At 38.1% G+C, this 24,946-nt stretch overlaps 1 protein-coding gene across 1 annotated transcript in view; it reads right to left on the reverse strand.

Annotated features, from left to right (window-relative positions):
- Positions 1-1,461: 1,461 nt before the first annotated feature.
- Positions 1,462-24,946, reverse strand: part of RRAS2 (RAS related 2) — a gene marked incomplete at its 5' end in the record, with an annotated part of 67,307 nt that continues 43,822 nt past the window's right edge. Inside the window, 4 exons of the mRNA XM_079709167.1 lie at positions 1,462-1,594; positions 12,684-12,792; positions 12,965-13,067; positions 13,972-14,059. Coding sequence (XP_079565293.1) covers positions 1,472-1,594; positions 12,684-12,792; positions 12,965-13,067; positions 13,972-14,059 — 423 coding nt within the window. The 3' untranslated portion in view covers positions 1,462-1,471. The remainder of the gene's footprint in view (positions 1,595-12,683; positions 12,793-12,964; positions 13,068-13,971; positions 14,060-24,946) is intronic.

The raw sequence follows: 24,946 nt of genomic DNA on the forward strand, positions 1-24,946 counted from the left end.
CCCATGTGCCACAACTACTGAACCTGTGCTCTAGAGCCCACATGCCGCAACTACCGAGCCCACGCACCACAACTTCTGAAGCCCACGCACTCTAGGGCCCACATGCCACAACTACTAAAGCCCGTGTGCCTAGAGCCCGTGCTCTGTAACAAGACAAGCCAACGCAATGAGAAGCATGCCCACCACAAGGAAGAGTAGCCCCCACTCGCCGCAACTAGAGAAAGCCCACATGCAGCAACGAAGACCCAACATGGCCAAAAAAAAAAAAAAAAAAAGGCATTGGTTTCGGGGTGGGGGGCAGGTAAAATACACATAAAATTTACCATCTTAACCATTTTTAAGTGTACAGTTCAGTGCTTTACGTATATTTACAATGTTGTGCACTACTATCCACCTCCCAAATCTTTTCATCTTGCAAAACTGAAACTCTGTATTCATTAAAAAAATAACCGAATTTGGATTTTTAACAAACTATTAAAAAAAAAGAAAGCAATCTTTTTTTCTACCTCACAAAGAGAATGCCCTAGTAACGGGCTAAGAAAAAGTATAAGTAGAAGCCCATAGCTCAAAATGTCAATTCACCTTATACGCACAACTAACAGGAACTCCATATACCTGTCAAACTAACTAGCAGGGAAACCAGCAGATCTAAGAACAGAGGATGAAACAGAGGACAAGCCACCAAGACCCAAAATAATCTCACAAAACCTCACCTGCTAAAGCAACTCACTCTTTCTCACACACACCAACTCCAGCCAACCTCACTCACCGCTTCCGGCTTCCTGGAACCCAGGAATGCTTTCTATACCACAGAGGCCTCCTAGGCCAGCAAACAGAAAACCTCTATGAAGTCTGGATATCATACTTCATATGCTGTGGGACTGCTGAATCCCTACTGCCTGGTTTACTCGTGCCCTGGGAGGACTGGGTAAGAAGCAAAGCTAAGAGCACAGGCTCTGGAATCAGAGACCTGGATTTAAGTCCCAGCTCTGCCATTTAATATGTTCAAATTATTTCACCTCTCTGTACCTGTTTTCTCATCGGAGAGTAGGGGCATTATTGGGTTGTGGTGGGGATTAAATGTAGTAATACACGTGAAGCACTTAGCACAGGATCTGGCAGAGGCTACCTACCACTCAAGTGTTAGCTGCTGTTGTCACTATCTTCACACCACCGCCACCTTTGGAAGGTGCACCAATTCTTTTCAAAATCTCTATGTGTACTCTACTTCAATATAATAAAATTAGGCTTTTTATGTACAAAGTAACCAGAATTATGTATGTAATTAAAATTTTTAACATACCATGTCAAAAGTGATTCCCAGAAAAGAATCACTCCTACATACAATTTCCTCTTTCTTAAGAAAAACATTTAATGGTATTTTTTTTTCTTAGTTAATTTTTTTAAAAAGCATAATGTGACTACCCATCAAATTCAATAAACTAAAACAAACTTCTGGGATGTGTTTTGCTTACCTTATAACCCGGACAAGTTCATGGAAAGCTTGATCTACATTCATCCTAATCTTTGCTGACGCCTCCATGTATGTTACCTTAAGTTGTCGTGCTAACTGCTGTCCTTCTTCCTGCGTTACCTGAAATTTCAAGAGGTGTGTTTGAGGTACGGTATTAATGATTAGATCTGCTCCATATACTGCTTGGCCACACGCTGCACTGTTAATCCAGCCAGAGACCAAGCTGGTTTGCCTTAAGACGAACCAAAACACTTAATAGCTTAACTCACACTGCTGAAGCCCACCTCTGCAAAAGAACTCAGAACATGACAGAAGCAAGATGTCAGTCTAGTGATTACTCAAAAAGTATTAAATACAACAGTGATAAATTCTGGGAAGTACAAGGTGCTATGAGAGTGTATAACCCTGCTGAGCAGGGAAAGCTTCCCTGAGGAAGTGATATTTAGGTAAAGTGTATGGAGTTGGCTCAGGGTGAAGAAGTATCCCTGACAAAGGAAACAGCAGGCATGAGGGCACTCCAAGTTCCAGAAACTGAAAGAAACCTAGGGTGGCTGGAATACAGTAAGCTAAGAGAGAAAATGCCAAGAGATGAGGCTGGACAGCAGGGCAGGCCTCAAGAAGCCATGGGGTCTTCTTCACGTCTGCATTCCCCAGTACCTGGTACTTGGAAGACTCTCAATAAATATGTGGGGAAAAAATAATGAATAGGACCACAAGCCCTCACAATGCCTTCCTTACATGAAGAAATGAAGGAAGGTAGGCAGGGAAGGGTGGCATTGCTGATGACATATAAATGGTAGGCCAGAATAAGAAAAGGCTAATTGAATATTAGCCCTATATAGTAAATGCCCTATATATATTTTAAATGTAGAGGGTTGGAATAGTGATAATTACCTACAACTATTAAACTATATTACATTTATATTTATATAGTGGGGCTGAAAATTCATATTTCTGAAAAAGTGACTTCCACTGCTGTCATTACCACAAAAGTAAACACTTATAGAAGGTCAGAAAATTACAGATGGGCAAAAAGGAAAAGAAAATTTAGGAACTTATCATCCATATAGAACCACATTCTTCTCATCTTTTTCAATGATATACATTTTTCTCTGCAAAACAGAATCATAGTTTTTGTATCTTTATCTTAGAACCTGGAACTATGCTAAACTCACTTATCTAGGTGGGTTTGTTTTGTTTTGTTTTTGTAAATTCCATAGGCTTTTCTACATAAGCAATCATGCCATTTGCTAATAAAGACAGCTTTGTTGCTTCCTTTCTGATGTGGATGTTTTTTCATTCATTTTCTGGCCTTACCTCACTGCCTGGAAGCTCCAAGACAGCAGTGGTGAGGGGGTACTTTTGACTTGTTTCTGATCTTAGGGAGAAAGCATTTGGTCTTTCACCATTAAGTAACCTGTTGGTTGTAGGGTTTTATTACAGATGCCCTTTATCAGGTTAATAAAGTTCCTCACTATTCCATTTATAAAGAATTTTTATCAGGAACTGATGCTGGATTTTGTCAAATATTTTTCTTCTGCATCTGTTGAGATCATATGATTTTTCCTTTCTAGTCTGTTAATATGATAAATTATACTGATTCACTTTCGCCTGTTAAATCAACATGGCATTCCTGGAATTAACTCCACTTGAGTGATAATGCATTGTTGTTTTCATATATTGAATTCTATTTACTAAAATTTTAATTAAAAAATTTTACATCTATGTTTATGAGAAATATTGAACTGCAGTTTTCTTATATCTTTGTCTGATTTGGTATCAGAGTAATACTGGCTTCATATAATGAGTTGGAAAGAATTCTCTCCTCTTCAATTTTCTGGAATAGTTTCAGCAAAATCAGTTTAGTAAAATTGGCCCAGTGAATCCATCTGGGCCTGGAGTTTTGAGGAAATGTTTTTACAATAAATTGGATTTACCTTATACATATAGTACTACTCAGCTTATCTATTTTTTTCTTGAGTTTGTGCCTTTCAAGGAATAGGTCTATTTCATCTAACCTGCCGAATTTATTGGTATAAAGTTGTTTATAGTATTTCCTTATTATCTTTTAAATATCTACTAAGATTTGAAATGATGGTTATCTCTCCCATTACTGAATTTGTGTCTGTTTTTTTTTTTTTTTTTTTTTACCTGATCATTCTGGCTAGATTTGTAACTTTGATCTTCTAAAAACCAGTTTTTGGTTTTTATTTACTTTTCTATGTTTTTTCTATTTTCAATTTCACTGGTTTCCATTCTTATCTTTATTATTTTACTTCTTCTATTATGGTTTTAATTTGCTCTTTCTTTTTCTTATAGTTCTTAAGGTAGAAGCTAGTCACTGAATTGAAACCTTTTTTCTTTCCTAATACAAATATTTAATGTTATAAATTTCTCTATAGGTACTTCTTTAATAGCATCCCACAAATTTTGATATGCTGTTTTAGTTATCATTCAGCTCATAATACTTTGTAATGTCCTGTGTTTTCTTTGTACTGAGGGTAAATTAAAAGTATCTTAATTTCCTCATAGCTGGAGATCTCCTAGATATCTTTGTTATTTCCAATTTAATTCCACTGTGGTCAAAGAACATACACCATCTGACTAGAATCCCTTTAACTGTATTGAGACTTGTTCAATGACCCATTCTCATTTCAAAAGGTGTGTATTCTGCTGTTGTTCAGTGGAGTGTTTACTAAACATCAGTTAGGATAAGTTGCCCAACAGTGTTGTTCAAACCATCTATATCCTTACTGATTTTCTTTCTACTTGCTCAATTATTGAGAGAGGTGCTGAAACTTCTGACTATAACTGTTCTTCCCATTTTTGCCCTAAGAAGTTTGAAGCTGTTATTCATTACATGAATGTTTAGGATTGTTAAGTTCTCTTGATGAATTAATCTCTTTATCATTATGATCCTCTTTATTCCTAGTAATAATATTTGCTCTGAAATCTACTCAGTCTGATATTTATATTGCCACTTCAACCTTTTTTTCATTAGTATTAGCATGGTATACCTTATCCCATCCTTTGTACTTTTCACCTATTTGTGTCTTTACGTTGAAAGTAGATTTCTTGTAGGGTCTTGCTTTTTATCCAATCTGACAATGTCTGCCTTTTAATTGAGGTGTTCACACTATTTAAGTTTAATGTGATTATTGCTATAGTTGGGTCATCTTGAAATCTGTTTCCTAACCATCCGATTTATTCTTTGTTCTACTTATCAAAAGTTGTCTTCTTTTCAGTTAACTGTATTGTTCTTATGATTCCATTTGATCTTCTTTGTTGGCTAATAAACTATGTATCTATTATGTTATTTTTATAATTGCTTTAGAGTTTATAATATACATGTTTCACTCATCACTGTCTAATTCAAATGATATTATGTCAATCCATGTATAGTTTAAGAAGCTTATAACAATAGTATGTTTCTCCCTCCTGCTCTTTTTATTATTATTACCTATTACTTTAGAATACATTGTTATTATTTTTGCTTTAAACATCCAATTTTGTTTTCAGGGGATTTAAATAACAATAAAAGTAATTTATGTTTACCCACATAAATGGGTAAAGGTGTTCTTCATTTCTTTGTATAGATCCAGTTTTCCATTCGGTATGGTTTTCCTTCTTTTTTGCATTTCTTTTAATGTAGGTCTGCTGGTAATAAATTCTTTCACTTTTTGTTTATCTGGGAGAAGTCTTTACTTCACCTTTGTTTTTGAAGTAAATTTTCAGATGAGTTTTTTCTCTCAGTACCTGGAAGATGCTGTGCCACTATCTTCTTTGCATCGTCTCCTGTGAGGAACAGTGTGACTGCTGTCGTCCTTATCGTTGATCCTCTGTATGCAATGTTTCTCGCCCTCTGGTTACTTTTCAGTTTTTTCTCTTTATCACTGCTTTTAAGCAATTTCATTATAATGCGCCTTGTAGTTTACTTCATATTTCTCGTGCTCAGGGTTTGTTGAGCTTTGTAAGTTTTCATCAAATTTAGAAATTTTTCAGCCATTACTTTTTTTTTATGGTGTGTTGGTTTCTGCTTTATAACAAAATGAATCAGTTATACGTATACATATGTTCCCATATCCCCTCCCTCTTGCGTCTCCCTCCCACCCTCCTTATCCCACCCCTCCAGGCGGTCACAAAGCACCGAGCTGATCTCCCTGTGCTATGCAGCTGCTTCCCACTAGCTATCTACCTTACGTTTGGTAGTGTATATATGTCCATGCCTCTCTTTCGCTTTGTCACAGCTTACCCTTCCCCCTCCCCATATCCTCAACTCCATTCTCTAGTAGGTCTGTGTCTTTACTCCTGTCTTACCCCTAGGTTCTTCATGACATTTTTTTTCTTCTTAAATTCCATATATATGTGTTAGCATACAGTATTTGTCTTTCTCTTTCTGACTTACTTCACTCTGTATGACAGACTCTAGGTCTATCCACCTCATTACAAACAGCTCAATTTCGTTTCTTTTTATGGCTGAGTAATATTCCATTGTATATATGTGCCACATCTTCTTTATCCATTCATCTGATGATGGACACTTAGGTTGTTTCCATCTCCGGGCTATTGTAAATAGGTTCAGCCATTACTTCTGCTGATAATCCCATCCAGTGTATTTTTCATCTCAGACATTGTAGTTTTAATTTCCGGAAGTTTGATTTTGATCTTTTTACATCTTCCATGTCTCTACTTAACATATTCAATATTCAGTCTTTTCTCTAGCTTCTTGAACATACGGTATATGGTTATAATAACCATTTTAATTTCTCTGCTCACCAACTTTATCATCTGTGTCATTTCTGGATCTGTTTCTATTCACTGTCTTTTCTCCTTATTATGGGTCATATTTTCCTGCTTCTTTACATGCTTGGTAAGTTTTGAGTGGATGCATGGCTACTAGATTTTTACCTATTGAGTTCTGGATAATTTGTATTCCTATAAACATTCTTGAGCTTTCTTCTGGGATGCAATTGTTCGGAAAGTTTGATCCTTTCTATTATACAGTACCAGAACAGCATTTCATCTAAGGCTAATTTTGCCCCACTACTAGAACAAAACCCTTCTCAATGCACTATACGATACCTCAGTAATTATCAGGTTTGACACTCTGGCTGATTAGAATATTCCTGGGCCCTGTTTTAGCTCAAGGTATTGTTCCCTCTAATCCTTTTAGGTAGCTTGTTCTCCTAATTTAATATTATATTCTCAAAATTCTGCACCTTCAATGCAATATCATTAGGCCATTATATTAATGCATATACATCTAACAATTACTGCATAACAGTTTATACTCTGTTGTATTCCGAAAGAGTGGCAGGCAGGTTCTACACAGTATTAGTATACCCAAGTTTACGTAACTTTAAAATTTACCCTGCCTCTCTTCAAAACAGCACGTGTACCATAAGGCCTATGGTTTGAAATATAAATCAATCAAATCAAGCAAGCAATTAACAATAAGTAAGGAAGCAAAGTAAGAAAATAAATCTTTACAGAGCCACCAATTTAGAAAGGACAATTCCTTTTTTAAGAAAAGTTGACATAAAATTCCTTCCTACAAAAATATCCTCAAGTTGTCAAAAATTCTGTTCCTTCATCCTGGGATGTCATCCCTTCTCTCCCAACTCTATACTCCTAATTTGTTTCATACTAATACTTCAAGACTCAAGCAATCAAAAACTTCTCCTTAGTGTTGTTTTTACAACAGCATCCCAGAAGGCCCATCACATCCTATAATGACCAGCAAAAAAAGTCAACACACTACACTACAATTTTTGGTTTTGTTTTCTCATTATCCCACCATTATGTCCTTTTTAGCTAAGTTGTAAGGTATATTTGTCTTTGTACACCCAGAGCCTAGAAGAGCACATAGTAGTCATTTAATAAATATACGTTAAGGAAATAGAGTATGATCAAATAAGTACATCTTGAAGTAAAAGAAAAGAGATATAAAAGAAGAAAAGTAAAAATAAATTTTTGCGACATGTCAACATTAATAAATTACTTACTTTACTAATATAATTTGATTGGGGGAGGGAAATATATGTCCTTAAGAATTTTGTTCTTTGTATTTCTCCTCAATTATTCTTTAGAAAGCTACCTTGCCCTATCCCACCTACATAATGTAATTCGGCCAGAGGGAAACAGCAAATGACCTATCTTTATACAATTAAGAAAAATTAATGAATTAATGGTCTAGATGATAAAACAATCCCACGGCTAAGACTGTTTATGTGCTTCATTTATTTATTTTTAAGCACAGTCTCACATCAGTCTTCTAGGAATCGAGGTCAGCAAAGTTCATACACACATTTCTGGTCAAGAAATCTCTAACCACACATAAAGCTGCTTATGAGCTTACTGGTGTAGCATACTTTTACCGAAGAAGTAAAAATAGCATCACTACCACCAAAGGAAAAAAATATGACAAAAAGAACACCACATGTACCAAAGCCAAAACATTGTGAAGCCAGAAATCAACGGAAGATTGAAAGCTACACAAACAAGGATTTCCTAGAAGTTCCCCAACCCAGAGAATTTTACAAAGATACCAAATCCTAAGCCTGGATATTCTGGTTTAGTAGGTCTGAGTGCTACCAGAAATGTTTTGTTTTAAACAACAAAGGTGAACCTGATCCAAGAAATTCAGATTTACATTTGGGAACCTCCAGTAGGACTCAGTTCTAAGGCACAGATGAATATTTGTAAAAATCCAGAATAACATGAGTTTATCTAATACTACCTATTTCTAAATAGAGAAGAGCAAAATGGGAATAATGAGAGCAATTTTATTAAACAAACTAAGTTTAATAAGAATAGAGAACAACATCTGCAGTAGTCACTTAGGGATGTGCCGAGTTAATGAATAACCTAAGTTTACAGAAGCAAAACTTGTTTTGTTTTTCAAAAATATCTATTATGCAGAAAGAGTCATCATATTAATACCACATCTTGATTCACTGATGCCTTGATTCATTCATTCAGCAACTGTATATTGAGTGCATACCTTTGTTCTCTGTGCTAAGGACAAAACATGAACAAAACTAAGTGGTCAAAACTGAGAAGCCGTCATGGCGCTTACAAATCTTTTTTTTTTTTTTTTTTACATCTTTATTGGAATATAATTGCTTTACAATGGTGTGTTAGTTTCTGCTTTATAACAAAGTGAATCAGTTGCAGACAAGGCACAAACAGGTAAGGCCAGAGAAGACCCTTACTCTATTGTTGTGGGGAGGGGGTTCTTTTTCCTGGGAGGCTGCAGGGCACATTGTGGTCAAGGTACTGACAGATAAGAGGAGTGGGGATTAATACACTTAAGTAATCTATTGTTATAAGTGTAATGGGCTCCTTTCTCGAATTAGTGGTGGCCAGTAGAAATTAAGTACCTAAAAAGGGGGACAGGAAAGGGAGAAACTGAGGCAAGCCAGGAGAGGTAAAAGGGGGAAAATCAAAAAAGCACAAATAAATTTTTTTAAAAAGGCAAAAAAACATTGACTTCTAGATGAGGCTGAGTCAAGGACAAGGAACTTGAAACCAGAGCTATCATGAAGTCCACAGTCCAAGCCCACACACAGCTGCTGTATGAAATTTCAGAATCAATATGTTGTCATATTTACCTACGTTAACATTTTAGCAAGGGCAAGTAAATCATTTACCCATATTTTCTTCCTATACCTCTGACAGAATAAACAAAATGATCAATGTATCTCTAAGGGCCCAGGTATGTGGTAACACTGCCATTCAAATTCTACAGATCTCTCTTTATTTCGGTGACCTTGTTTTTTCTACTGCTCTGTCATAAGTGCATAGAAAGTGTTCCATAAAAAATTGGATGAATAGGTGGGTGGATGAAGCAAGTCCACAGAGAAACAGAAGTCAAAAGGAAATAGGCAAAGCCTCTTCTGGCTGATCTCCTGTCCCTGATGTGTTCAGAATCTCAGGAGCAGTAGTAGGAATGCCCAGGGCTGACCCACAAATTCAAAGAACATGGGGAACTGGCATTTGCTATGTAAGAGAAAACGGGCTAGAAGCTAGAGAAAGTCCAAAGGGTAGAGTCTAAGACAAAGGCAGAAAAGAACAAGCTGATCAACAACTAAGAGCAAGCCAGACTGGTCACTGACCTAAAGAGATGGCCAAAAAGTCAGCATTTCCAAACAAGTGGAAGAAGTTATTATGAGGTGCCTGTGGCCTGTCCAGCATCAGTTGGTAGAGCAAGTAAGGGTGCCAAGGCATCACAGAACATCATCTTTAATTCTGAAGAGACTTTCAAAAGGTAAAAACCTTTAGTACAGCATCTCAATTTCAACTGCACCAAGTATGGCCCTCAAGGCTTGGAGGGGTAAGGCATGTTTGTCTTTGTACATCCAGGGCACAGAATGTACAAAGAGAGTGTGCCTGAGCCCTAAGACACCTGAGAAAGACAAGGAAGTACCAACAAAAGGGGGGGGGGGGGGGGAGGATGCACAGGGAATGGCGTTCCAGAGCTAAGTAAACAAAGTGTTTCAAAAGGGAAAGTGTGGGCAACTGTGTCAAATGTTACATCTACGCAAGTGGTGACCCTGACCAGGTGCTACATGCCTGCAGTCAGTGCAAACAAGAAAAAGAAAGGAAAGGAAGTAGAGTGTAGATAACACTTCTAAGGAGTTCTGCTTACTAGGAGGAGCAGCAAAAATGGTTCTCGGGGAGGAATGTGAGATTAGCTTTTGCCGTGGTTATTACTTTTTGTTTTAAAGGTGAGAGCATTGTAGCATGTCGCAAGCTGATGGGAATAATCATGCAGGAGAGAAATGGAACACCTGGATGGAACAATTGCTGGGGTGATGCCCATGAGGAGGAATGGACGGGCTTCAGTGCCTATCAGAGAGGCTGGTCAGGGAGGTGAAGTTTATCCACGCAAGTGGGAGGAAGCAGAATTAATGGGGCATACGTGCCAGGCTAGCGCATGTGGAGGTGGGAACATGTAAAAATTTCTCAGTGAAATAGGAAAATACCACTCATCATCAATCTGCTGAGGATGAGGAAGGGGAAGAAAGTGTTATTAATTTAAAAATAGAAAGTAAGTAATAATCATCCAAACAAGTGGGAAATGAATAGACTAGAGAAACATAGTAGGATTTCCAGTCAGCACTAAAGGCTCTCACGTAAGAGTAATGATGATGACTTTTACGCCTGAGTGCAGGGTGAAGGAACCTAGAAAAGAGAAGACAAAGCATGGGAGGAATAAAATGTTTCTTTGTGCCTATCCTTCAGAGAGGAGAATCTATAGGAATGAGCAGAAAACTAAGCAGTTTTCAGCCATTTGCTTTTCTCCCTTGGATATATATACATTTCAACTTTTCAGCATGTACATAGTACTTAATGTCTATGTATATGTTTTAAAGCAGAGAAATTAAGAACTTACTCCAAGCTAATTGCCTATCTTTAAGGTGATGGAAATATTAAACTTATCATCCCCTATATTGCTTCTTTTACCACCTTGTTCTTATTTTACTCTGAAATCTATTACTTTTATAAAAAGAAAAAAACTTAGATGAAAAATTTATAAACCTATGGTAAAAACAAAGCCAAAGTGCCATAATATGTTAATATCTGCAGACAGATGGAAACCACACTCCAAATACTGGCAATCTTCAATATATAAATGACTTAAAAGTAACTCATACAGACCCCTTGCCCCCAATCTAATCATAGCAAGGCTTGTTTAGTTCTGATGGACATACTCCCTTTCCTCTGTTCTCCCTAATCTTGCCTAAACTATAGAAGGCTCCTACCTCACCCCAGGCCTACCACTTATTCCTTTACTGGAGTTACCATCGTAAAAAAGTTTGAGAAAAATCACAGCAGGAAACATATCTACCTAGCATTAGATAGGGCAAGAACTGCTTACTCCCTGCAGAGTTACTCTGCCATTATTCCCCAGATCTAACAACATCTAAAAGTGTTTCTAGTACTAGAAAGGACTGAGAAGAGCAGTAAAAAGGTTCTACTGGGCAATATTTAACAAACATAATTAGATTCAGAAACACTGAAGGAAATGGTCCCCAAATAATAAAATATAAATGAGAAAAAAAAAAAAGATTGACTGTCTACTCCAGGTTTTAAGATGTGAACACTGTCATATCCTAAATTACTTCCAACAGCTTATACTGGTTTGAAATGAAGATTGAATGTTTTCACCTTAAGTTTATAATAATTCAGATTTGAAAGAGGTCTGACAGTAAAGTTCATTCTACATCAGGTAAACATTTCTAAACCTTAGCATTAGAACAATATCATTCCCTTAAGTTCATGCTTTAAACTTGGTATACCTTCAACAAAACTTTACAAATAGAGCACACAAATCAAAGATTATGTTTTAAATAATAGTTAACTACAAAATGGAAGGCTATCCTCAATGTTGTTTATCAACCAATTTTTCCTGATGTTTGGACTTTCAATCAAAATCTGTTAACACAAAAATCTGTTAACACAGGTTATATAGAAACAAGAGAACTTAAATACCGGCAAAAATTAAGTATTTAAACAATTGTATTCCAGATGTGGGATAGAGACTAAAGACCTAAAAGAAATGAAGACACCAAAAGAACCCCCAAATAATGTAGAGCCTCCATTAATTTATATCTGATCTTGTTCCCCTCCCTCACAGAAAGATGAGGTCAATATTTACCAAAAAATTTTAAAATTAAATGTGAAATAAGTGGGTAAAGAACAAGTGAGTATAAACAAGCCTGCAACTAAATACTAAAAATATTATTTTCCTGCAGGTTAGTGGTGTTAGAGCTCTGCCCATGTGAAGAATTAACAGAAAATTCAGGCATTAATGGGACTCAGGAAAAATCCAAATACTGTAATTTAAAACAAAGTCATTCTCTAAATGAGGTAATTTAGCATTAATATGGAATTACAGGTAAGTTTAAGAGTATCTAACTAAATTAGAGCTGTGGGTGTTACCTAAGAAATTACAACATGTGAATGGAGCTGGTGCAAATACTTGCAGGCTTATAGACTCCACTGAAGTTCTGTATAATATGTAAAAATGTAATGTCCTCAAATCTACTTCCTTTTTATTTGTCACTTATCATAGGACCTCTATAAAATCCAGTGTGCCACACTCAGCACAGTGTTTTTGATCATGGCACTTTCTCATTAAACATATCTGTTCACTTACATGATTACAAATAATTGGCTTCCCAATAGCAAAATTCCTTCTCACCTGTCTCTGATGATCCAGATCTGCTTTATTACCAATTAAAATCATTGGAAACTCATCACGATCCTTTACTCTGAGAATCTGTCTTTGAAACTTATAGATTTCTTCAAAACTAAAAACACAAAAACAAATTAATCAATTTGGTCAACTATCAGAATTCAGAGTCCCATGCTCCATTTACTACTTTATTACTTTTCCTTTTTCTATAAAAACAAGAATGCAAATTCAATGAAACAGTAATCTAGACATGAACAGGAGACCTACAATTGAATATTGATACAAACCTGCCTCTATCTGTGACTGAAAAGACCAACAGAAAACCCTCGCCAGTTCTCATATACTGTTCTCTCATAGCTCCAAACTCCTCTTGTCCTGCTGTATCCAGAACTAAAGAGAAAACAAGAAATGTAATTATGTTCGTGTTTTCATCTTACAAAAATGGCTTCCTCACAAGGGCAGGCCCAGTTAAACTGGGTCCTCTGGAGCACATCATACTTAGTATAATTTAAAAAATGGCATTCTCCTTTAGTACTTTATTCAATGCTAAAGACAAATATATTCTAATGACAGACAGTTTCAGAGTTATCTTCATCAGTGCAAGTTGATGTTGTAGTTAGAATATATTAGCATAGTAATTACAAGGTTAAGAATATCAAATACATCTAGGCAGATAACCTCTGAAGTCTCTTGGATGTTTACCTCCTCCATGAAAAGAACTGAAAAAGATACCTGTAAATTCAAGAAAGAAATGCTGGTCCACCCCACCCCCCAAATACCATACTGAATGTACAGATGCTAATGTATTTCTTGATCTCTGTGAATAAAAGAATCATACAAGTTAAAAGAAAAGGGCTTTCTTTTGTGGAGGGGTGGAAAGTTTAGCCAAGCACAAAATACTATTTGCTAAGGCCTCTGTGCTATAAACTCTAAGCAAGTTAGCAAATATTGAAGCTTTTCTATATTTCCTTCACCCATTTCAGCCTTCATCAAAAAGTAGGAAGAGCCGAAACCTCATGTTTTTTCCAAATGTCCCAACAAACACAACTTCAGCAAGTTACAGTGACGTGACCAATTTCACCCGAACAAGCTCAATCCAATTATTGTTTTACATAACATTTACTGAGGAATATTTCAATTGCCTAATATGCAGATTCATCAAAACTAATGAAAGAGATGGGCTTATATTCAAGATCATCTAACATTTCAATTGTAGTATTTAACCTAGCAAAACATCAAAGCTTACTTTTAAAAATATGATACGTGAACCATCAAATAAAGGAAGATTACTTACTATCTAGCCGGGCTGCCCGGTCATCTATCACACACTGCTTTGTGTAGGAATCCTCGATGGTTGGATCATAATCCGTTACAAAATAGGACTGTAAGAAAAAGAACCTTATTTTAAAATTTATGTTTACTTGCCCAGGTACCAATGTAACTTTATCCAGAATTAATCAAAATATTTCCATTGTATTCAGATTTATCCTACTATGTCAATTCCCCATTAAATGAAGTCTATTCAGAGCAGGTTTCAAGTAGAGAAAGGGTACTAAATATCTCTGAATTTTCATATCTGAAATATGCAGGAAGACTGTAAAAGATCTACTGCAGTAGATCTTTTTTTTCATAATAACTTATATACACCTAAGACTCTAGATCTCAAATTCCAGAAAAACTAGAAAAACACAGTAAGCTATAATTCAGGTCTATCTGCAACCCGATGGCAGGCATCAGTCCTTAGAACAAAGTAGTTTGAAACAAATACGATAACATGAAGTCTGCCTGATTCAATGCCTCATCTTCTCTTCTCCACTTTTCACACAACTTGTCTCAGAGTTCCCTTTCAGCTGCCTTGTGTATTATCCTAAGGAAATGATTTCACAATTTTTTTCACCTTTGTGGATCTCAAACTTATTCTTTCACTAATATTTTTGTTAGTTTTTCATCTTAACTTCTATTTCTTCTTCTGTTAGCAAAGCCACCCAACTGTTATCTTATGATATCATCACCAGAAGGAGGACAGTTAAGGTAGCAGAGTAAGAAGGGAAGAGTCTTAGCGAACCACTTAATGTTTGTATATTACATTTCACCATCTTTTTTTAAAGGTTTTAAAAAGAAAACAGAAACAAGAATCTGAAAGACAACTTATTTCCCCCTTCATACAAAAGGGCACTAACTAGGACACTGACATCAGTTCTGAGTATCTCCTTCACTCTCTCTCCCTCTTGACTGACTTCCTTACAGCCTGTTTTGCCACTAGGCTCATTACAAAATCTGAGGGATGACTTGGAAGAAGGCAGCTTGATGCTAGGAACGCGCTCCAAAGGTGTTCAGTCACTCTTCAGGAAAGGGCTCCTGGAAGCTGGACCTGCTGGCTCCAGGGACACATCATTCTTAAGTGACAACCCCTGCATGGTGAGCTGTACAAACACCAGAAAGCTACTCAGAAGTAGGCACTCTGAACAGGGCAGCAAAGAAACTCCTGGTTTGGTGGGGGGAGGGAGACTGATCTGCTCGCTACCATGACTCTACATATTTATTTTATTTGTGAATGATACTTTCTATTTTTTATTTACATTTTTGGATTAACTTTAATTACAGAATTCGGTATCCATAATCCTATTTCCTTTCTGATGGCTTCATTTAAATGCATGATTTATTAAACAACGTCTATTAAAAACAGAAACATTTACCAACAGGAGCAGCTTCGAGAAGAAAGCCATCTCCATCACCACCCCCACCCCCAGTTAAAAATACACAGATATCAAAACAATCCTGAACTGACTTTCTGGCACCCACACCTCTTCAAAAAGTAAATACAACTGGCAATAACAATATTCTTTGTATCCACTACTCTAAACAACACAAAACAGCAGTCTTTCACCAAGCAAGCTGGATAAAGCATGCTATTTATATCTTAAGATTAGTTTCCTGTAACATGTTTCTCCATAGTAATCTGACACTTCTTGCCATGCTTTCATCTTGTAAAACCTAAGTTTCATTGACTACTCCCAAGTTATGCCTAAACGTGCCAAAATGTCCCTCCCATTGTGCGTGAAAACACAATGGACAAATATTAAATATATTTTTTCAAATGTCCAAGTCATGTATAATAGCTAGAACTCTTGCAATGTGATGGGTTTTTTTGCATTGTGATACCAAATTTAAAAAAATAACACGTATAGAGGATGGTTGGTTTAAGCAACTTTGAGGGCAGTTAAAATAAACTGTTTTTCCTTTCTGTGACTGTGGAAGTTTCATATTTTCTTTGGATGTCTTAGCTCTTGAAATACAATCTTAATGTTATAAGAATTTTGCCACTTCACTAGCACTGGCATGCATTTATTCCACTCATTAATTTTTAAGACAAATTAATTGTTGGAATTTCTGGATATTTAGGTCTACATTTCATCTTTGTTGTGTCCTATTTTCAAAATTTGTAGAGATCTTGCTACATACAGATTTTAAAGAACCATCCTCACTGAGAGCATCATCCTCCCTCATAAAGATCCGTCTTAAGGAACATTACTCTGAGGCCTGACTGTCACAGAGTCAAAGATCCCTTTCCCTCTCACAATTCTAATAAGCCACAGGTTATAATGTGCCTAAAAACAGCAATCATCATGTACAGGTAAGAAAGATAATCATTACCTCCTACCACAAAGACAACATTTTTGTTACTTAAACCTGGGCCCCAGATATTTGAGGCAGATCACCAACAAGAAATCAGTCTCTGATGATGGGCAGTCCTGGATTTAATTCTAACTCTGCTACCTTTTAGCTGTAGAACCTAAGGCAAGTTACTTTACCTCTTTAACCTTCAGCATCTGTAAAACAGGATAGTAACAAAACCCCATCGAACAGATAAAATGAAGTAATGAATATAAAGCACCAAGACATGCTGATGATTAATAAATGTTAGTCAGTGTATTGTTTTTGTCATGTAATTAAATGGTATGAACTAACATTTTTTTATTTTACGCGCAGGCTCAGCAGCCATGGCTCACGGGCCCAGCTGCTCTGCGGCATGTGGGATCTTCCCGGACCGGGGCACGAACCCATGTCCCCTGCATCAGCAGGCGGACTCTCAACCGCTGCGCCACCAGGGAAGCCCCGAACTAACATTTTTATTCAAGTAAAAAGATGTGCTAATACCAGGAACAGCTGTTATAATTCCAATCCTAGTTATACCACAGACCAAAATTGGTATCCAAAATGTTGTGTATCAAGATAAAGCTCCCCATCTGGAGTTCTGGAAATATGTTTTGGGTTTGAGCAGTAATTACACAAGTATATACATATGTAAAAACCTCATCAAGCAGTACATTTAAGATGTGTGCACTTTTTTGTACATATACAAATTATACCTCTATAAAATGCATAAATGGTTCCCCACTGCTTATAGGATTCAGCCCTTTCTTTACACAGTTCACAAAGCCCTCCAGTTTGATGTGTGTTGTTCGCCATTCAAAGTGTTATTTTTCACTACCTGATACCCTTCTGCTGATTGCTCTTGCTCTTGGTTTCATTCATTTGTTCAACAATTATTTATGGGGCATCACAGGGACAAGGTCCTTAATTTCACAGAACCCACTGCTTTTTACACATCTAGCAATTGTGCTGTGACTGGGGACAAGGGGAATGGGGAGTATTAATCGCATTGGCCAAAGAACAGAAACAGCATGAAATGCGAGTAACATGCTTGTTCAGAAGGCAACAAAATTTAAGCAGTTAATACTGCAGTCATATATAGGAACTGTATGTACAATTCACTTATAAACATAGAGCCCCAGCAATTTGCCTGAAAACAGTCTCTCTCCTGAAATTGAAAAAAGTTACCAACCACAGCCCAGAAAGGATACTTTGTAGCAGAAAGCAAGAAAAACAAAACAAAACACAGCATTGCATTGTGGAAGACAGTAGAGGCTCAGGCAAGGGCAGGAAAGCACAGTGGACTAGAGTTCATTCCATTGAAAGGGGGAATGAGGGTCGGGGGTGGAGAAAGTAATGTGCTTTCTTGAAAACACAGGAAAGGATGCATGGAGAAGAATCTCAGCCAGAAAGAAATGGAATGCCTCCTTCCAATGAGTGGGATGCCTTCCAGGTAGTAAGAAGGGCAAATGTGGACCTAAGTCTCTTTAAGGTTGTTACGATTTATGGAGAAAAGTTTAAGATTAGGGAAGTTTCCCATTCAGACAGGGAGACTTTCCCCTGATAAACTCTGGTCTGAGTAGGGTCGTCCAAAGCTCTCAGTAACAGAATAGTGATAGCTGGGAATGTTATTCCTGCATATATGCCACTAGGTTGCACAACAGGAGCTCCGCTTGGCTTAAGAGAATTGCCACTTCTTTCTCTACCCATTCAAAGAAGTTGCCTTAAGGAAGCTAAGGAGGAGCCCAGGGAGGAAAGAGAAAAAGCTGAGGCAACTTCTGCATTTAGTGGGCAGGAGTGACAAGTCACTCTCTCCAGACACCGAGCTGCTGGTGAAAGTGTAGTTCCCAAGCACTGCCACAGAGCGGTGCCTGGTCTACACTTTGGGATGGGTAATTTACTGGAGATTCTGGGAAACTCAGTAAATCCAGCTCACTGGTTAAAGTCCACCACCCTTGCATATAAAAAGGACAGGAGGTTGGACCTAAGGTGGCACTGGGGAGCTGTAAACAAATGACAGGGCATTTCTGAGCACAGCACAATTCTTAGGAGTCCTCTAAACACATATGGTGCAGAAAGAAGAGGGGAAAGGGAGAGAGCAGAGGAAGGAAACTGGTTAAACAGTATGGGAAAACCTTGACAACTACTGAATCTGGGTAATGTGTATACGAGTGTATCTTATACTATTCTCTCTACTTTTGCATATATTATTTTAAAAAATTTAAATCTGGTGGTAGCACATTAAATACTACAGGAAGGGTCAAATCAAGGGAAGAATATACTGGATCCTTTTTAGTCCTGAGCTTTCACCTCAGTCTACTCAAGACCAACTAACTCACCTAGAAACTTGAATTTTTTTTCTTGGCCAGACTATTTTGCAGTTCTCTTTATGTTTTATCTTTTCACTTTTATTGTCCATGCTTCCCCCAACCTGACTAGAATATAAGATCCATGAGGACAGAGATTTTTGTCAGAGGTAGAGTGACTTGCCTAATGTTTAAAGAGCAAATCACTGGCAGATCCAGCACTAAAAGCAAAGTTTCCAGGCTTTTGGCCAATGTTCCTTCTGCTCTACTCACCCTGACTCTCTGGAGTTAAAGCACACTCACACGCAACCTCCATTCCTGCTTCCATTGCTCCCATTTTTAAAAAATGAAATATTCTCAATCACAATAATAGGAGTCATCATTTATAGAGCATTTGTTATATGACAGTTTATAACTGATACATATAAAATTTTCCCAATTAATTTTCACAATGATTCTTTAGATATATATTTCCCTCTTAACAGATTTTTTTTTTAAATCAGGCACAGAATTATGTTACCTCTTCCAGGTCACACAGCTAATAAGGAGGAGAACTACAATTTAAGTTCAGATCTTATCCTCATGAATGTTGCAGAATTCCTGCTAGTTAATATAATTCATAAAATTTCTAATCTTTCATTCCTTTATTGGCCTATAAATAAGGAGTAAAAGTTCCATGGAATATAAGAAACAAGGAAAACCAAGACTAACAACTTCATGTTCCTTTCTTACCTTTCTTGAGATCCTGCTCACCTCTCCCTTTTCCCCCAAGCGACACACAGAACCCAGGTCATGAAACATTCTAGACACAAAATTCTGTGGTTCTCTGGCTCCCCTCCACTTTAAGTCAGTATTTTCCTATTATTACTTCTAGCCACAAAACCTGTATTGCTTTTTAAATTATGATAAAATAAACCCAAACAGGAGGTTTTAGGAGGGCTTGCTTTCTATTAATACATGCATTTGTAAAGTCTTCACCAGAAGCAGCAGGATGAGAAGAAAACGTATGGGCTATGAAATTCAAACACAGATGCCATTCTACTTCCTCTTAGTTTGATTAACATCTCTAAAGCCCATTTTCTCAACAGAAAAGAGTGAGAACAGGGCTAATTTAAGGAGGGCATGTTCCAGTGCCCACTTCAGATGTGGCACTGAAGGATAATGGAAAAGGAAAGCCAGAAGGCAGAAAGCGGGCACAAGGAAGGGGGATGGTGAAGGGTTAGGGCTGCTCACAGAGCTGCCCCGAGGGACTGAACAGCTCAGATCACCAGTGATGCTGTGTGTGCGCCACTCCTCTTCCTGCTTATCCGGGCCCATCCCACCACTGGATCCTGGTGTGCAGCTGCCAGGGAGGCAGCAGAGTGAAGTGGGAAGAGCCTGAGGTGTGAGTCACCGACCAGGATACAACTCTACCACCTTTATCAGATGTGGGAAACTGGAGCACCTCATTTAACCTGCCTGAACCTCAGTTTCCCTGTCTGTAAGATGGAAATAATACTACCCTTGCCGGATTGTTGTAAAAAGTAAAAATAATGTATGTGGAGTATTTTTACAGCACAGCCTATGATACACAGTGAGCCTTAAGTTACAGCTAATGAAGCCCAAACCACATCTTACTTTCATTGCAAGGCCTCCAGTACTCCAACCAGAAAATGATCTCGGTATGCTCTAAATTCCTCTTACCCTCGTTTAGCAGAAACCAGCACGTGAGTGAAATGGGGGAGAGCCAAGTGGAGCGCTGTGGGTCTGGTAGGCATGGCTCACTCTCAGCAAGCTGTTTGAGCCATGCCTGCAGTCAGTAACTCAGGCTGTTCCCTCCACTGCAGACCAGTGGGTAGTGTAGGGTCACAGTTTACTGGTGAGTGGAAATGAGAGGGAGGGACAAGAATCCATATTGATTAGAGGCGGAGAGGTCCAGCACTGGGAGACCGGACATAAAGGAAGTCAGAGTAGTTAAGCCCTGGCTAAACCCAGGGTATACCTTCCTTTTTTCTTCACCAGGTTAGACTCAATTTTTTTTTTTTTTTTTGCGGTACGCGGGCCTCTCACTGTTGTGGCCTCTCCCGTTGCGGAGCACAGGCTCTGGACGCACAGGCTCAGCGGCCATGGCTCACGGGCCTAGCCGCTCCACGGCATGTGGGATCTTCCCAGACCGGGGCACGAACCCGTGTCCCCTGCTTCGGCAGGCGGACTCTCAACCACTGCGCCACCAGGGAAGCCCTAGACTCAATTTTTGTTTTTGCAAAAATGTATTCATTTCTCAACAACTCTATTTTATCTTTTTTAATTGAAGTGTAGTTGATTTATAATATTGTGTTAGTTTCAGGTGTAAAGTGATTCAGTTATATACATATATTTTTCAGATTATTTCCCATTATAGGTTATTACAAGATATTGAATATTGTTCCCTGTGTTATACAGTAAATCCTCGTTGCTTATCTATTTTATGTACAGTAGTTTGTTAATTACATACTCTGAGTTTATCCGCCCCCCACCTTTGGTAACCATAAGTTTGTTTTCTACGTCTTTGAGTCTGTTTCTGTTTTGTATATAGATTCATTTGTATTGTTTTTTAGATTTTACATAAAAGTGATATCATATTTAAAATAAATAAATTAATTAATTAATTAAATAAATTCCTCTCACCCTTAAGGTGATGACAGTCTGGATTTTCCCAACTTCAAATATTCTACCTTATCATTAAAAGTTGTGATTTGGAAAATACATATATCAAGCTTTATGTATACCATGTAATTGGTACTTAACAATTTCCTTTTATAATTGCTCTTTTCATGTATGTGTGTATATATGAAGATATAAATGAAACACTGAGCTAATAAACTCAACAGGTTATACGCATAAAACGTTCCTCCAAAGCCCTTCTGTGCGCAAGTTTTTCCTTGCACCTGAATGAAATCTAAGGCGAATCTCCTAATTTTTTCCAATCATTCTTCAATTATAAATAGTTGTTCAATTACTTTCAATCCCAAGAACACTGTGATTTCAATAATTAAGATGTCTATACAGATGGCCAGTAGGCACCTGAAAAGATGCTCAACGTCACTAATTATTAGAGAAATGCAAATCAAATCCACAATGAGGCACCACCTCACACAGGTCAGAATGGCCATGATTAAAAAGTCTACGAATAACAAATGCAAATAAACATAGAAACAAACCTAAATGTCCATCAACAGATGAATGGATAAAAAAGATGTGGTACATATATACAATGGAATACTACTCAGCCATAAAAAAAGAATGAAATAACGCCATTTGCAGCAACATGGATGCAACTAGAGATTATCATACTAAGTGAAGTAGGAAAGAGAAAGACAAATACCATATGATATCAATTATATGTGGAAGCTAAAATATGGTACAAAGGAAACTATCTACAAAACAGACACAGACTCGTAGACACAGGGATCAGACTTGTGGTTGCCATGGGGGAGGGGGAGGGGGAGGGGGTAAAGAGAGAGATGGACTGGGAGTTTGGGGTTGGTAGATGCAACCTATTGCATTTAGAATGGATAAACAACAAGGTTCTAATGTATAGCACAGGGAACTATATTCAATATCCTGTGATAAGCCATAATGGAAAAGAATATAAAAAAAGAATGTATGTATGTGTATAACTGAGTCACTTTGCTGTACAGCAGAGACTGGCACAGCACTGTAAATCAACTATACTTCAAGTTTTAAAAACTGAAAAAAAAGAAAAAACATAATAATTAAGATTTCTAGTACAGCGTCTTAATTGCATTAGTCAATACTCATCTAAATTAGTTTCTTTCTCCCCTTTCTACACAGAGCTGAGACGTCTGCGATAGGACAGGGGTGGAGGGATAGTTAAGACCAGTCATCTTCTCTCTTTCCCCGTCTTATTATGCATCTTTTCTACCCCCAGCAAGGCTGCCTCTGCTCTGGCTCCTTAAGGGCTGGAGCTGAAGGAGTGGGGAGAAGTAAGGGGGGTTGAAAAGACCACGCCAATGAAATCTGATGTCCATGCTAACTTTCTCATGAGGGCCTACAGGCTTCCAGGAAGAGTACACCAGTGAGACCCTCCATGTGCAATTCCCAGGACATGAGTGAGTCCTGGCCATTTACACTTCCAACTCTCAATCCTTGGGGTTCCCATGGGCACCTCCTGATTCACAGCATCTTCTAGGGTAGCCATGCACAGTGTCTCTTTTTAGAAGGCTTTTTAAGCTGGTTCCAACCAGAAACTCAGGGAAACCTACTGTCTTTCAAAGTGCATATTGCTAACTAAACAGCCCTCTTCCTTTCTGCTATCAATCCACAGATTCACATACTAATCTTTATGCTCTCCAAACACCTGGGGATACATGTCAAGTTTTTAGAATGATTCTATTAGAGCTTCCCCCATCATTAGGTTTCAATGAAGGGGGCTTAAGAGAAGCATCCTCTCCTCTCTGCTGAGTGTGCAGGTGGGAAAGGACAAAGAACACACAGCATACTGACAGCTCTCTCCAAAAACATCCTTGTCTCAGAACCCTTAACTCTCCACACTTTTACTGCCTGGAGATAAAGTATGGGCTAAATGTGCAATAGCAATTTAAGGCCATCTTCTATGCAAGTCCTTGAAATATGAGAGTCACTTGGCAACTATTGCTTTATTCCCAGCCTTTGGGGCTTCAAGAGAAACTAAAATAGGTTAGAGTTCCAGTTAAAATCCTGTTATATATGTCCAACTAGATTTGATGAATCCAAGGTCTACCTCACGCCTTTCCGAATTTCTTTGGCATTAAGCAAGGTACTCTGCACAAACATAGTTAGAGCCTCAAAATATTTTCTGTTGGAAAACCCAGTAATTAGGAAAATCATAATGAGGAGTTAGGAATTAATTTCCAAGAGCACTATAAGGACCTGGTTAGCTATCAGTAGCCTCTGTTTGCTAAAACAGGAGCAGTGCAAATTCCTCTGGTAACTCTAGAGAAGACTACAGCAACTTCAGGCAGCTGTGAGCCAGAGTCGGGCGCTTCCTGGTGTCACTTTTTAACAGCAGCTGTCAAGTCACAGAGAACCTTTGTTCCCTGCAACACCCTCCCTTACTTTCATGTCAAATGTTTCCAATATGCTTGATATTCCTCCACTTAAGTACATATTTTTCTCCTGATTGAAATGAATATTTCATTTAATCTAACATGTATAATTACAGAGATCTCCATAATTTATCCTCCAGAACTCAAATGCAGAATAATAAAAGCTACCCTAAGCCCTGTAATCTTTTAGCTTCTTTTTAACAAAACTTAGGCCTTCAGTCAATGTTGCTGTCTCAGACTAGGCCACCATGTGCCTTTCACGTGACTTCTGTGCAATCTCAGCGATAATATACATACCTCAAGCAAAGAAACTGCTTGCAAATCAGTGGGCCTAGTATGCACTAAGAAAAGTACAGCACGAAGTCAACTTACAAACCGGTTCTATTACAAAAGTTTGTTTCTAAAGTCAGTTATTTGGTGCTCATTTTCCCAGGGAAAAACTGTTCTAATCTGTGTTTAGGTCCATAGGCCAGACCACAAAAACTACCGTTGAAATTTGGTCCTGAGCCAGTATTAACCCTGAGTCTAACCTCTGAAGTAGAGTCGTCTGGCCCAACAAGAAATGGGAAGAGTTTTGGTTCCTTTCCCAGAGTACAGAGGCAGCCGAAGCTACACTTATAAGGAGGAAAAGCTCGTCTTGGGGCACCCCTTGTACACCCAGCCTCCTCATTATGCCCCAACCCCCACTGCTACACGCTCACCCTAGCTTTAGCCTCCTCCTGAAAACATTCTAGGTACGAAACCACTCACCTCTCTCCCCACTGTTCCTTCTACTCTCAAAGTAAAACTAGCAATTCCCTCGGGAAAGCTAGCTCTCACCCAGAGGCACTAGGTAGACAATTATCAGTCCAAATTAGAGCACACTGCAGTATGAGACAGCTCACCCCAACCCTGCAAATGCTTGCTCTTTTTCGAAAGCAAAATTCTACACCAAAATGAATCTTCAGTAACATTTTTACCTCCGGTTCAAAAAGAAAAAGAAAAGCTTCAGACTCTGTGAAGGGAAAATTATTCCGGGGGGTAAACCGCCATTTCAAGATGCCAGCTCCCTGTATTCTTCACAGCTTTCATCCTTCCAAACCCACAGGCTTTAAAAGGAGAGAAGAAAAGAGGAAGGTTGTCCTCTTTCCACCTTCCCTGCCCTCCACCACCCTACAACTTGTAAAGCTAACCTATGGGGTAGACAAGATCACCCAACATTTTCCATTCACAATGCCAGCAAGTGATTTTGAAAACTGTCAAC

This window comes from Hyperoodon ampullatus (genome assembly GCF_949752795.1).
Source record: "Hyperoodon ampullatus genome assembly, chromosome: 7".
Lineage (NCBI taxonomy): Eukaryota > Metazoa > Chordata > Mammalia > Artiodactyla > Ziphiidae > Hyperoodon > Hyperoodon ampullatus.